The sequence below is a fragment of the Pollicipes pollicipes genome, unplaced genomic scaffold (genome assembly GCF_011947565.3).
Source record: "Pollicipes pollicipes isolate AB1234 unplaced genomic scaffold, Ppol_2.1 Scaffold_6686;HRSCAF=7923_pilon_pilon_pilon, whole genome shotgun sequence".
Lineage (NCBI taxonomy): Eukaryota > Metazoa > Arthropoda > Thecostraca > Pollicipedomorpha > Pollicipedidae > Pollicipes > Pollicipes pollicipes.
In genome coordinates, this window is record NW_023596921.1 from 38,186,889 (window position 1) to 38,202,419 (window position 15,531).

Sequence of the window (15,531 nt, forward strand, 5' to 3'; positions counted from 1 at the left end):
TTGTCTTGCAGGGATGGTCTGTTGCATATGGTCTGGTGGATTGAAATTTGTTTGCATCTTTGCAATTTTGTCATTAACTGGCTTACAAAAGTGACAGTTTTTGTCACCAATCATATCCGATAAATCAAAAATTTTTTCACCCCCGGCCAAACCTGCACCATTCCATGCCACTTGGTCGATAATTTATCTTTTCCAGACGATAATGAGTTTGGTTCGGGTCGAAGGTTACCAAAAATGCGCCAAGCCGGAAAAATCAGTTTGCAGACAACTCTAAACCCTGAGCTTATGAGAACAATCCACCCAAAACCTTAAGCCCTCGATGTGAGATAACCGATATCACGTCCTTTGCAGACCATGGTGATTATAGGTCGGGTCAAAGGCGGCCATCAAAACACCCAAACCCTCCAAAATCGGTTGCAGACAATGCATGCACGGAACTTATGGGACTAATCATCGCAAAACCTTCATCAGTCGATGTATGATGGCCAATAGCCTATCCATTAAAGAGGACAGCAACCTTGGGCTAGGTCAAACGTTACCAAAACTCTCCCAAAACCATCAGAAGTTATCTCTCAGACTACTCCATGCTTCGAGCCTGTGAGACCGATCAACACAAAACCTTTACCAATTAATACATCATGTTCGACAATCCGCTCTTTCCGGAAAATAGTGAACTTTCGATCAAGTCATTGTTCACCAAAAACACTCCGATCCAATGACATTGGCTGCAGCCAATCCCGTGATCATGCTGGAAACTAATTTCTGTTTGTTGCGGGAAATTGTTGTGACCTGTGACACAACCCAAGGTCACCATCCTCTAGAAAGGGTAAATTATAGATCATGGTGCATTGATCCGCAAAGGCTTTGCACCAATTGGTCAAATAGGCTCGGGTCATGAGATTATCTGCAGCCATTTCTGGTAGCTTCGGCCATTTTTTGATGACCTTTGACCTGACTCAAGGTCACCACGCTCTGGATAGGATTGCGGTAAAGGTTTTGTGGTGATCAGTCTTATGGGCTCGGAACGCTGGGTCGTCTGCAAACAGGCCTTTCCGGTATGGGGCGATCTGTGAACTTCGACCTGACCTAAATACACCATCTTGTAAAAAGGATAGGTTACCGACCAATGGGCATCGAATGGGGAAGCCTTGGTGTCAATTGGCTGCATAGGCCCGGAGCTCATGGTTGCCAACAGGTTGTGTCGGTGGTTCAGTCCTTCACGGACATTCACTTTTTTCAGCTAGCCTGTTTCAAGCCTTGCAGGCTTGCCCTGCGACGGAGAAAGCACCGATCCACCACAAGCCGAACGACATATTTTGATGTCTGCCTTGGCTTCAAAGACTCTTCTATTGTTGTATAAATCTGTATTCTATGTTTTAAAGCAGTCTGGAGTTTATCGGAAACGTTCGGTGAACACTCCAGCCCCGACACGTTGTCAGACAGCCACTAACACAAATGCTGAAAGATCTTGTTATGTTCAGGGAAGCACTGGGTACCCGCATAATCTACATCTATCTTCTAATGGTTGTTTATAGTTCTCCGTGATGTGAAAGAAGGCGATTAAAATTGCTTAAGACACGTCATCAAGAGCTACTGATCGTGCTACATTTTGTGATATCTGTCCTGGAGGACCCAGGGTGTACTTGGTCTAAAATCGCGATGGCAGGGGACATTTTATTTCAGCATGCTCCGAGTGGAAACCAAGCAAGGGTCGTTGCACAACATCGTGGCAGACGCGCGTGCATATATTCATGCAGCATTGTAACTTGCCATTGTCGCTTGTTGACTTTCTCTGTTTTGTGTTCAGAGTTCAGAAGGCATGGTGTGGCACCAAGCTTGAAAAGCGTGGCATGTGATGGCATGGCATGGCATGACATGACATTAAGATCTTTTTATTCTCTTAATTCGATTGCGAAATTATCCTCACCAACATTGCCCGCCACTGCATCGCACACGTGTGGTGATGTCCCCGACGCCGCCGCGTCTGTTTGAAACAGCTGCTGAATCTGTTCCAGCGAGAGATTCTTTGTTTCCGGAAGGCAAAACGTGGCGAAAACCACCTGCAGTAGACAGACCACCAGATGAATAATGAAGACACCCCCGAAACCAATGGAAGCACTCAGCAACGGAAACGTCGTCAGAAAAATGAAGAGGTCTGTGTACATCACACCAAGGGTAATGTTGGCGCAGAAAGTCCGAGTGCGGTTCGGCAGGAGCTCGTTGACGTACGTCATGGCGATGGGAGAGATAATGCAAGTAAACAAGAGCTGCGTGAGCACCGCACCCGCCAGCACGACCCCACCCAGTGTGTGCTGCAGCGCCTCAGGCAAGAAGAAGAAGGCGGTAATTGCGGCGCATCCCAGCGCGGAAATCGCGCCGCTAATGCGCAGCAGTGGCAAACGACCGAAACGCTCGATGACTATACTGGTCGGCAGGCAAAAGATAGCGGGTGGAGCCAAAGTTATTAGCGCGCTCTGGTACTTGTCCAGAGGCAGGTGTACAGTTTCCAGGATAAAGGGTGCGATGAAAGTGATCCCTAGGCCACCGTTCCAGACGAAAACAACCATCTCGACAGTGATAAGTAACAAGGGATGCAGCGTCTCCCGCTGCAGAATCAGCTTATGCATGGGGAGGGAGACGCCGTCGACGTGGGTCTCCTTGAGAGAGTTCTTCGTGCTCTGAAGCTCTGCTTCGGCGTCGATATCCTTTCCGTGAAAGAAACGTATGGCGCGGAGAGCTTCCTCCTCCGGATGTCCGTGTGACAGCAACCACTTCGGTGAGTTGGGGATGAAATACAAGCCCGCCAGGCACACGGCGGCAGGTAAAAATCCTGTGATGATGAACATGGTGCTCCAGTGCACATAGCAGGCGAAGCCGATGCTGGCCGCGTGACTGATGTACAGCATCGTGCTCAGGATAGCCGTGAAGAGCGCGCGCCTGTTCGGGGGCACGATCTCGGACACGTAGCCTCGCGCAGTGCCCTCCGACATGCCGAGCGTGACGGACGTGAGGAACCTTCCCAGCAGCACCCAGCCGAAGTGTTTTCCAAGGCCGGCAGAGAGTGACGCGAGCGCGTGGATCGGCTGCGTCAGCATCAGCAGCCGCCTGGCGCCCAGCACCGGCGCGATGGGCATGGCCAGGCAGGAGCCGGTAATCAGCGCCAGTGCCGTCACCGCGATGGTCCAGTTGAGCTGGTCGTCGTTCATGAAGCGGTCCTCGTCTTCAGGCACTTGGATGAGGGTAATGCTGTGCAGACCAAAGCTGAAGCCCATCCCCGCCAGGACCTGGCCGGCAACCAGAGTCGCCGAGAGCTGCGGGAAGATCAAAGATCTCGAGTCACGACCACAATTTATTATACTGTTTTTAAAAGCATGAAGCTTAGCGTTTTGAATCAACTTGGGAGCGTGTCGCCTTTTGAACGCGTCTCCAAAGTCTCCTTTGGTGAAATCTCAGCGCCAGTCGAGTCTGTTGATAGCCCCGGGAACTGCTACCGCAGCGACAGAAAGCTATAAGAATGATGTTTTATCATAACAAATTAACTTAATTAATATTTACAATCCAAATTACAAAAAATAGACAAAAACTGCCTGCAAAAATGAACAATCAGGCGCTTTGTGCACCAAAATCCACTGGTCAAAATGCATTCCGCTATTCCTGGGTACGCCTTACTTCAGTAGAAATGAACATTTATGATGGAGACAGCAAGCGGTGTAAGTTTTTAGCGATAAGTGCTTAGACGGATGTATGCACCTGTGCGTCGGATGACCACGTGATATCTCGCTGCTGCATGTCTGCTTAGTACACACACCCTTGCCATGAACTGAGCATCCAAGTAAACAGTTCCCAAAACGAAAATGCGCGTCAAAAAGAGTCCCTGTGATAAACGCGACAGGGTATGAATCAAAACGAAAGCAGGACACTTCCTGGAATTCGCGGCATTTGGTAGATTTGTCTTAACACGCGCTCCGGTGGAGGTCAAATTCCCCCCGAAGTTTTTTCTGGAATTGTTTCCGAACGGCGCGGTGCAATCGCGTCTAATTTTGCATAGCAGTATACAATTGAATAGTGGATTGCCTAGTATAAGAAATTTAGATGTATCTTGCAAGGTCGCTGACATATGACAGGTCAAAGTCAGGCCATGGTTTCAGCGAAGACAATTTCTAGGGAATAATTAAATCTGATCCAACAACGGAGTGTTAGGCGAAGCCGTGCCTCTCTGAAATAATTTCTTAGGCAACACAACAACTGAATCAACAACTTACATTGACCTAAAGCTAGTTTTGAAGGTCAGACCAAGGTCAAGGTCAATCCGCTTTATTACTCTAGAGCTTGCAATATGGGATAATTTTTGGTGCTCATTTCGAATTTATTGATAACAGGAAATTGATTATACACCTTCCATAAACTTCCTTAAGGACTGAGTAGGTCATTGACCTAGAATAAGCCAGGTCAACGTTTTGTTTTTAGAAACGTACTGCCTAGCGTAATCTGCGTCGCTTGCCCAAATGCAAAACTCAAAGTGATCTTGTATGATTTTTGTCACCATGACCTTAAAAAGATCAAACAAGGTCACTGACCTTAGATAAGAATATGACCTTTTGCTTAGAAGAGTTACCTAGGTTTCAGGGCGCTTTGGAAACCAATGTTGTATGTTTTCATAATTAGCCCAGCAGCTCCCGATTTCTCGGGGAGACTCACTAAATGTTATAATGCAGTTAAATTTATTTTCTACATAGACATAAGGCCCCACATTGAGAAACACACTTTATGAGCACTATGCTGGAGTCTTGGCTTTATAAAATGCGTGGGAGCCAAAGAACATGCTTTTGTAGGATAACGTTATGGTCAAAACTCGCCGCGGGTGGTGCGCAGAACACACTGAGGAGATGCCCCCTCCCAAAAAAGCACAAAGCGCCACCTACGCACAAAACACGCTGACAAAATGCGCTGATCGTGTCACCTGCTTGATAGTACTGTCCATATCGGGCGGAGCGGGATGCGCGGATGTCACTGATCGCCTCGCTCATCCGCCAGCCACGTCAGTACTGTCAGTGTCTCGGCCAGCTCGGATACTTCGGTCGAGAACCCGTTTGACTGGTTTGTAAAGGGCACACGCTTTGTCAGTGACCTAGAATACATTTTATTTTCAAAAGCATACTGCCTAGCGTAATTTTATCGCTTATTCAAATGCAAAACTCAGAGCGGTCTTGTATGGTTTTGGTCACCGTGACCTTCAAACGGTCAAACAAGGTCACTGACCTTGAATGAGCATATGACCTTTTGCTTAGAACAGTTAATTTAGGTTCCAGGGGTCTTTTGAAACCAACCTGGAATTTGATCTTATTTGACCTTATTTGACCCGAAGGTCATGACCTAGGACCTCAAACTTTGAGCTAAGTGAGTTCACGTACAGGTTGACACACCCTGTGGATTTGGTGTCTCTAGTTCTCTCAGGTCCTGAGGTCTGAGGGAGGGGGTCGAATTGACCCTCCACCCAAGCGAAGGGTGTCCAACCGGCCACCCGGGCGCGTGTTAATAAAGGCCTCATATTTATACATCCTTTCTTCTGCATAGTGCTTTGACCTCTCGTAGCAACTACTGAACAGGTATTTTTGCCGACTAGGGTTCTTTGAAGATCACATAAAACACAGGTTCGAAAAAAACAAAGAAAATGAAAATGATTGTTCTTAGTTGTGAACAAGAAGTCCAATGTCATTTTACCGCCAAACCGGCTATTCACGGTCCAAATTCTGAGACATTCTGAAATATTTCGGGAAAAACGGCATTGCTGGCCAGACCAGACGTGTCTGATCTGTGTGTAAAAAGTGCAAAAATGTGGCATGCTCCCTTTAATCCACATTTTCTTTGTGCCAGCAGCGACGGATTCCAGCAAGCACACGTGTAAACTTTTGGTAGCTGAGGGATACGTCCCTTGCGATTTTGACAAACCGCCCTTTGTCTACAATTTTGTTTGCTGAACCGTTGTCACAACTCGTCACAAACAAAACACTGCTATCAGCCATATTGTCCACTCAGGGTGATCCACCCCTACTCCCGAGGCCTGATCCCTGAATCAATGTGGTTGCAATGGTGGTAATCAGTGGTTATAGCCTTGGTGGCAAGAATCGCCCTCCAGATTAAAAACTGTCGGGTTGCGCAATGTAGTATCACACCAAGAAGCTATAGGTGTCCATACTGTATCGTTTCCCTGTTGACGAGACAACGCTGTTTTGACGCGGTCGAGCTCGCGCTCCCGCCACGCGACGAGCATGCCGCTTGTGAGCGAGGTGTTTCCGGCCGAGATGAAAACCGCATGTGTGACACTTTTGTTTAGATTTAACGACCGCAATAATTCCGGAGACCACAGGTAGAGTTGTCTTCTTTTTATGTCGTCTAACATTGCTCAGAAAGAAGTGCGCAAGCAATTTTCGCCGTTAATCTGTGAGCCTCACTTTCTGACGGGACACTTCCGTTTTGTGTCCTAGATGTAACTAACGATTTATACTTGCATGCATACATACAAACAGCCTTATTGAATCGATAGCCACTAACTTTCATGACGGCAATGCATGTTTTGGAGCAATTCAGTTGAAAACCGGTTCTTGTTATTACGATGGTTCTACATGGTAGAGCTTAGACAAACACCCTAATGAATTAGTCATTAAAACAGATAGATCACATGCGTTGGCATCATATATCATATATCACAGTAACGACCTAGGCCATGGCTGTGATTGGTACGACTTTTGCTTCGGCCGTCAGATCAAGCTTTGGCTGGAATAAGCGCAAACCTGCCCATAGCACGTATAAAATGTACGTTGCGGTGCTGCGCCGTTTGGCGCTAGATAGAAGAAAAAAACAGTGCAAATGGTTTCAGCGAATCCGTCTGATTCAGCATTTTGTCACGACTTTGTGTTGAAATAAGCTTCGCACCTGCCAGATTTGCGTCGTGACAGCTTATCTTAAAAAGTATGAAATGACTTTGCCTACAGGTATGCATTGGAAACACCAAAACATAGCACCAAAATTGTTCAGCCCGACTGGCAGAGCCTTTTCCCGAATGGCAAAATATTCCTTGTAGTTTAACAGTGGCTTGTTTCTCCTTCTAGCTTCGTCGCCATCGATCTCGGGTGCAAGCCATCTGCGGCTATACGTCCATGAAACTGAAACAGTCTGAGGGAACTAAAAAGCATAAATTCTATCAATAAAAACAGCCAGAATGCTCTGAGCAAATGAGAAGCTTTAAGCTATACTGGGTGTAATGGGTGACGGTCCTAACTTAGGTACGTTTCAGACACATTACGCCTATGCATGATAATTAAGATATGAATAAAATGTACGCATGCAATATCACTTTTGCAATACACCATGAGCGCTGGCGTGCATGAGCGCTGGCTCGTTTTGCTCAAAACGGTTTACAGCAATGTGTTAAAATGTGTTGACTTCTTTCAAAACGAATTTCATACGTATCATTTCAAATCTGGGGCACTTTGCTAGCGCAGGGGCGATCTGAAGGCTCAGCATTGGCAGGCGGCGCCAATAAAATTTAGTGACCGTGCAAGATGGTCATTTTCCCGGATTATGCGGACTGTCGTGCGCACTGCGCGTACCTACTGACGTCACACAAGCAACCGGTGCTTCTGGTGAGTAAGATAGCCGGAACGTATGAACAGTTATTGGAAAGTAGCAAAAGTAGCGCAACAGACGTGATTCCAGGACTCGACAAAGAGGCAATTACTACCCACCGAACAGTATGAAGAGCATTATGTGTCGCAGACGCGGGCATGTGAGGGATAATTCCCGGCATCTGGTTACTAGGGTTTGAATTTTAGCTAATATTCAAACGCACAATTGGTAGACACGGCGTCTCCTGCATGGTGAACGCTACCACCGCCTCGAATCAAAAGATCTAAAATTTGGGATGTTTGTCTCCTATTACCCCCTTTTAGAAATCCCTGAGCTTTACTTTTAGGAACGTAGATCTCGTCGAAGAAAACCAAGCACCGTTTTATGTTTTCATGATCAGCCCAGCAGCTCCCGATTTATTGGAGAGTCTTATTAAATGTTATAATGTAGTTAAATTCATTTTCTAGATAGGCATTTGGCCCCACATTGAAAAAGCACAACTATGCTAGGGTCTTGGCTTTATAACATGCATGGAAGCCAAAGAACATGCTTTTGTAGGATAACGTTATGGTCAAAACTCGCCGCGGGTGGTGCGCAGAACACACTGAGGAGATGCCCCCTCCCAAAAGAGCACAAAGCGCCACCTACGCACAAAACACGCTGACAAAATGCGCTGATCGTGTCACCTGCTTGATAGTACTGTCCATATCGGGCGGAGCGGGATGCGCGGATGTCACTGATCGCCTCGCTCATACGCCAGCCACGTCAGTACTGTCAGTGTCTCGGCCAGCTCGGATACTTCGGTCGAGAACCCGTTTGACTGGTTTGTAAAGTGCGCACGCTTTGTCACTGACCTAGAATACATTTTATTTTCAAAAGCATACTGCCTAGCGTAATCTTTATCGGTTATTCAAATGCAAAACTCAGAGCAGTCTTGTATGGTTTTGGTCCCCATGACCTTCAAACGGTCAAACAAGGTCACTGACCTTGGATGAACGTATGAACTTTTGCTTAGAATAGTTATCTAGGTTCCAGGGACCCTTTGGAACCAGCCTGGAATTTGACCTTGGTTGACCTTATTTGACTCGAAGGTCATGACCAAGGACCTCAAACTTTGACTTAAGTGAGTTCGCGTACAGGTTGACACACCCTGTGAATTTGGTGTCTCTTAGTTCTCTTAAGTCCTGAGATCTCAGTGCGGAGGTCAACTTGACCTCCACTCGAGCAAAGGGTGTCCAACAGGCTACCCGGGCGCGTTTTAACAAAGGGCTCATATTTGTGCATATTTTCCTCTGTAGTAAATTGTGTGGTGTTCTTATCGGCGTTACAACCCTGGAAATTAATGCCCAGTTCCGAAACGATGTGGCTAAAAAACCCTAACATTTTGCTCATATTCTGCGTATAATTTAATCGCACGTTGGCGTCAATGTGCCACATATTTTTTTCCGGTGAAAAGATAGCTGGGCTCACTCTCCAAAGCTGTGCTATCTATTTTTCTTTTATAAATTTGGTCCAAACCCTTTGAAAGGATGTATTTCTGGGATCAGCACTCACGCTAAGCAGTGCTAGTTGTATGAGCCCTACCCCTACCACCCGATCGCGCAAAGCCAGGCAGCGGCAGAATTTATTAGCGAAAGCTTAACGTACCACAACGCTCGGCACGGGCCGTCCCGCCCTCTGACGTCAACTGACCTTGAGCGCGACCGCTGCCACCGGCCGCAGACCATACCTGTCAAGGGCAAATAGCGAGCGCCCTAAAGCGACTCTAACCCACGCTGCCACGGGTGGATAGATTGGAAGGCAGGCGCTCTAACCAACCGAGCCACCGGGATGGACAAATCACATTCTATCGCGTTCGTACTTAACTTGCGAATTGTTTTGCTGCAGCTTTCATCCGAAAGGAATTAAATTCTGAAACTTTCCTGGTGCGGGTGAAAAATCTTTGATATGAGGTTGAGATCTTCAGACTAAAGACATTCGAGCTCTTATGTGAAGATATTAAATTCTCATAAACAGGCATTTTATTTTCCATGTTGTCCGTCCAATTATTGATATATCCTTTGGTTGTGGGGATCAGCGAAGGGATTAGCGATGGGTGACCCAGATCAGCTCCGCAAACTCTGCCCAGATCCTGGCTCTGCTTTGTGGCTCCCCGACGTGCTGTTGCACAATTGCTTATGACGGACATTTCGGGTCCCCCTAACCTCCGACAAGGTACCCCGTCACAGAAATGCCATAATATGTCAAACTACATGAGCAGATCGGTTACGAACCATGCAAAATGACTCCAGTCCCAAAGATCACGCGCTCTGCAAGCTACAAACTTTATTATCGGCCAGTGTATATCACAGCAACCATTTGATGCTGCGGACGGCAGGGCGGCGCCCCGCCGTGCCCTCCGCAGCACCATGGCGCCTCGGCGCCACAGACTTTGGGCAGAAGATTAGGGGTGGGGTAGCATTTTCCAGTGGACTCTAGGACAACATAGGGGACTCTTCCCGGGAGGGGGAGAGGGCTGCTGAGAAGTAGCGTATTCAAAGGGGTCACCATGGGCGTCTGTCACCTTGTCACGTTGTGAAAACCCGAAATTGTCGAAAACTCGTTACATTTCTTCTATCTACTGTTTAGGCAAAGACCGTATCGATGTGGTACGAAACCAACATCAAAATTATTCTGTTGTTTTCAGGTTTAGGAATACATGGAGTGTGTTCATCTCTTTCAGACTGGTAGGTTCGACCCTTTTGAGGCTAAATTTTTCAGGAAACAGAGTACAAAATGAGCTGCACTTGGAGCTAAACACAATTGAAGTCAGGGGCAGAATAACACGACCCAAGTAACTAGCTATCGTTCACCTCGGTGCAATGAAACCAGCAGAAAGTTACATTTTATGGATCACTGGCCGTGCAATGAATGCTTGAAAGCGAAAACAGTGACTGCTGCAAGAGGTCTACCTTGTAATGACTCATGCGACATCGCATGGTACAAATGTTGAGATGATGGTGTTTGCAGCAGAAAGTAATGTAGGCAGTAAAATTCATAGACATGTGACGCTTTATACTTTACGGTACTAAAACATAGGGCCAGCTGGTGAAAATGCGTAAAATATATTTTTTTAAACCAAATTTATAAAAAATATCAAACAATTTGCATGTACCTTCCTAATGCTGAACACATCCAGGACAAGGCATCCTTACTCTTATATTGACAATACAACTCATTTTAAACACTCTAGGAACTGAAAAAGATGCCAAAAAGCGTTTTTTTAGCAAAAAGTGTATGCCATTAATGCCTACTACTACCGCTAGTTTTCCCACTGTCTCCTGCCATCGCCAGCATTTCAATATTCACCTCACGCGATGTCTTTTCGATAGCTAAGTTGGTTATCGCGCCCGCCTTCCGGTCCATCCAACCGTGCCGGAACGGGCTTGACTCACTTTAGGCGATCGCTATTAGCCCTTGACCGACACGGTCTGCGGCCGGCGGCAGCGGCCGCGCTAAAGGTCAAGTGACGTCAGAGGGAAGGACGAACTGTGCCGAGCATTGCGGTAACTGATAATGTAAATGACTGATATGTGCGGCGCCGCGGCACATATCAATCATCGCGCAATCACACGGCACATATCAACTTCCCTTGTTCGGTGAATCTGTGGAAATCATAGTATTTATGCATCCCGACTCGCATCCTGCCTTAGAATGTGAACAATTTGTGTGCAGCTTCGTGATGGTAGGAACATGTGGCACAATATGTGGCAGTTTTCGTACTCCATCTTGATGTTCAAAGCACGCAGATTTACATTTGCTTATTCTCATCGTAACGGGTCTAAATATTTTACGCATTTTCACCAGCTGGCCCTATGTTTTAGTACCGTAAAGTATAAAGCGTCACATGTCTATGAATTTTACTGCCTACATTACTTTCTGCTGCAAACACCATCATCTCAACATTTGTACCATGCGATGTCGCATGAGTCATTACAAGGTAGACCTCTTGCAGCAGTCACTGTTTTCGCTTTCAAGCATTCAGTGCACAGTCAGTGATCCATAAAATGTAACTTTCTGCTGGTTTCATTGCACTGGGGTGAACGATAGCTAGTTACTTGGGTCGTGTTATTCTGCCCCTGACTTCAATTGTGTTTAGCTCCAAGTGCAGCTCATTTTGTACTCTGTTTCCTGAAAAATTTAGCCTCAAAAGGGTCGAACCTACCAGTCTGAAAGAGATGAACACACTCCATGTATTCCTAAACCTGAAAACAACAGAATAATTTTGATGTTGGTTTCGTACCACATCGATACGGTCTTTGCCTAAACAGTAGATAGAAGAAATGTAACGAGTTTTCGACAATTTCGGGTTTTCACAACGTGACAAGGTGACAGACGCCCATGGTGACCCCTTTGAATACGCTACTTCTCAGCAGCCCTCTCCCCCTCCCGGGAAGAGTCCCCTATGCTGTCCTAGAGTCCACTGGAAAATGCTACCCCATCCCTAATCTTCTGCCCAAAGTCTGTGGCGCCGAGGCGCCATGGTGCTGCGGAGGGCACGGCGGGGCGCCGCCCTGCCGTCCGCAGCATCAAATGGTTGCTGTGATATACACTGGCCGATAATAAAGTTTGTAGCTTGCAGAGCGCGTGATCTTTGGGACTGGAGTCATTTTGCATGGTTCGTAACCGATCTGCTCATGTAGTTTGACATATTATGGCATTTCTGTGACGGGGTACCTTGTCGGAGGTTAGGGGGACCCGAAATGTCCGTCATAAGCAATTGTGCAACAGCACGTCGGGGAGCCACAAAGCAGAGCCAGGATCCGGGCAGAGTTTGCGGAGCTGATCTGGGTCACCCATCGCTAATCCCTTCGCTGATCCCCACAACCAAAGGATATATCAATAATTGGACGGACAACATGGAAAATAAAATGCCTGTTTATGAGAATTTAATATCTTCACAAAAGAGCTCGAATGTCTTTGGTCTGAAGATCTCAACCTCATATCAAAGATTTTTCACCCGCACCAGGAAAGTTTCAGAATTTAATTCCTTTTGGATGAAAGCTGCAGCAAAACAATTCGCAAGTAAAGTACGAACGCGATAGAATGTGATTTGTCCATCCCGGTGGCTCGGTTGGTTAGAGCGCCTGCCTTCCAATCTATCCACCCGTGGCAGCGTGGGTTAGAGTCGCTTTAGGGCGCTCGCTATTTGCCCTTGACAGGTATGGTCTGCGGCCGGTGGCAGCGGTCGCGCTCAAGGTCAGTTGACGTCAGAGGGCGGGACGGCCCGTGCCGAGCGTTGTGGTACGTTAAGCTCTCGCTAATAAATTCTGCCGCTGCCTGGCTTTGCGCGATCGCGTGGTAGGGGTAGGGCTCATACAACTAGCACTGCTTAGCGTGAGTGCTGATCCCAGAAATACATCCTTTCAAAGGGTTTGGACCGAATTTACAAAATAAAAATAGATAGCACAGCTTTGGAGAGTGAGCCCAGCTATCTTTTCGCCAGAAAAAATATGTGGCACATTGACGCCAACGTGCGATTAAATTATACGCAGAATATGAGCAAAATGTTAGGGTTTTTTAACCACACCGTTTCGGAACTGGGCATTGATTTCCAGGGTTGCAACGCCGATAAGAACACCACACAATTTACTCCAGAGGAAAATATGTACAAATATGAGCCCTTTATTAACACGCGCCCGGGAAGGCGGTTGGACACCCTTCGCTCGAGTGGGGGTCAATTCGACCTCCTCCCTGAGATCTCAGGACCTAAGAGAACTAGGACGTAAGAGAACTAAGATACACAAAATTAATCGGGTGTAACGACCTGCACGTGAACTCACTTAGGTCGAAGTTTGAGGTCCTAGGTCATAACCTTCGGGTCAAATAAGGTCAAACAAGGTCAAATTCTAGGCCGGTTCCAAAGGGCCCCTGGAACCTAGATAACTGTTCTGAGCAAAAGGTCAACATGTTCATCCAAGGTCAGTGACCTTATTGACCGTTTGAAGGTCATGGTGACCAAAGCCATACAAGACTGCTCTGAGTTTTGCATTTGAATAAGTAATAAGGATTACGCTAGGCAGTATGCTTTTGAAAATAAGATGCTGACCAGTACCATTTTAGGTCAATGACCGAGCGTGCGCGTTTTACAAACCAGTCAAACGGGTTCTCGACCGAAGTATCCGAGCTGGCCGAGACACTGGCAGTACCGGCGTGGCCTGCGAACGAGGGAGGCGAGCAGTGACATCCGCGCATCCCGCTCCGCCCGATATGGACAGTACTATCAAGCAGGTGACACGATCAGCGCATTTTGTCAGCGTGTTTTGTGCGTAGGTGGCGCTTTCTTCTCTTTTGGGAGGGGGCATCTCCCCAGTGTGTTCTGGGCACCACCCGCGGGGAGCTTTGACCATAACGTAATCCTCCAAAAGCATGTGCTTTGGCTCCCATGCATTTTATAAAGCTAAGACTATAGCATAGTGCTCAAAATGTGTGCTTCTCAATGTGGGACCTTATGTCTATGTAGAAAATAAATTTAACTACATTATAACATTTAATGAGACCCCCGAAAAATCGGGAGCTGCTGGGCTGATTATGAAAACATAAAACGGCGCTTGGTTTTCCTCGACGATATCTACGTTCCTAAAAATAAAGCTCAGGGATTTCTAAAGGGAGACAAACATCCCAAATTCAAGATCTTTTGATTCGAGGCGGTGGTAGCGTTTACCATACATGATACGCCACATATACCAATTGTGCATTTGAATATTGGCTAGAATACAAACCCTAGTCACCAGATGCCGGGAATTATCCCGCACATACACGCGTCCGCGACACATAATGCACTTCATGCTGTTCGGTAGGTAGTAATTGCCTCTTTGTCGAGCCCTGGAATTACGCCTGTTGTGCTACTTTTGCCACTTTCCAATAACTGTTCATACGTTCCGGCTGTCTCATTCACCAGAAGAACCCGTTGCTTCTGTGACGTCAGTACGTACGCGCAGTGCGCACGACAGTCCGCATAATCCAGGAAACTCACCATGTTGCACGGTCACTAAATTTTATTGGCGCCGCCTGCCAATACTGAGCCTTCAGATCGCCCCTGCGCTAGCAAAGTGCCCCAGATTTGAAATGATACGTATGAAATTCGTTTTGAAAGAAGTCAACACATTCTAACACATTGCTGTAAACCGTTTTGGGCAAAACGAGCAAAACTGGGGAGCACGCCAGCGCTCATGGTGCATTGCAAAAAATGATATTGGATGTACATTTTGTTCATCTCTCAATTATCATGCGTAGGCGTAATGTGTCTGAAACGTACCTAAGTTAGGACCGTCACCCATTACAACCAGTATAGCTTAAAGCTTCTTATTCGCTCAGAGCATTCTGGCTGCTTTTATTGATAGAATTTATCCTTTTCTTTTAGTTCCCTCAGACTGTTTCAGTTTCATGGACGTATAGCCACAGATGGCTTGCACCCGAGGTCGATGGCGACGAAGCTCGAAGAAGAAACAAGCCACCGCGTAGCTACAAGGAATATTTTGCCATTCGGGAAAAGGTTCTGCCAATCGGGCTGACCAATTTTTGTGCTATGTTTTGGTGTTTCCAATGCATACCTGTAGGCAAAGTCATTACATAATTTTTAAGCTAAGCTGTCACGACGCAAGTCTGGCAGGTGCGAAGCTTATTTCAACGCGAAGTCGTGACAAAGTGCTGAATCAGACGGATTCGCTGAAACCGTTTGCACTACGTTTTCTGCCTAGCGCCAAACGGCGCAGCACCGCAACGTACATTACATTTTGTATGTGCTATGGGCAGGTTTGCGCTTATTCCAGCCAAAGCGTGGTCGGACGGCCGAAGCAAAAGTCATACCAATCACAGCCATGGCCTAGGTCGTTACTGTGATATATGATATATGATGCCAACGCA

At 46.8% G+C, this 15,531-nt stretch overlaps 1 protein-coding gene across 1 annotated transcript; it reads right to left on the minus strand.

Annotated features, from left to right (window-relative positions):
* Positions 1-1,240: 1,240 nt before the first annotated feature.
* On the minus strand, positions 1,241-3,272 carry LOC119108280 (sugar transporter ERD6-like 10). Its single transcript, XM_037231858.1, has 2 exons — positions 2,805-3,272; positions 1,241-1,270 (listed from the first exon to the last, which is right to left on the minus strand). The coding sequence occupies exons 1-2, from the start codon at positions 3,270-3,272 to the stop codon at positions 1,241-1,243; spliced, it is 498 nt and encodes a 165-aa protein (XP_037087753.1).
* Between the last annotated feature and the right edge of the window lie 12,259 nt (positions 3,273-15,531).

Bases quoted from the DNA above. Each gene is read 5' to 3' on its own strand.
- LOC119108280 (XM_037231858.1), bottom strand. From the start codon at position 3,272: ATGGGCTTCAGCTTTGGTCTGCACAGCATTACCCTCATCCAAGTGCCT. The intron at 1,271-2,804 runs GCGGGCTTGTAT...TCTCCGTCGCAG, and splicing joins TACCTGCCGCCGTGTGCCTG to GGCAAGCCTGCAAGGCTTGA.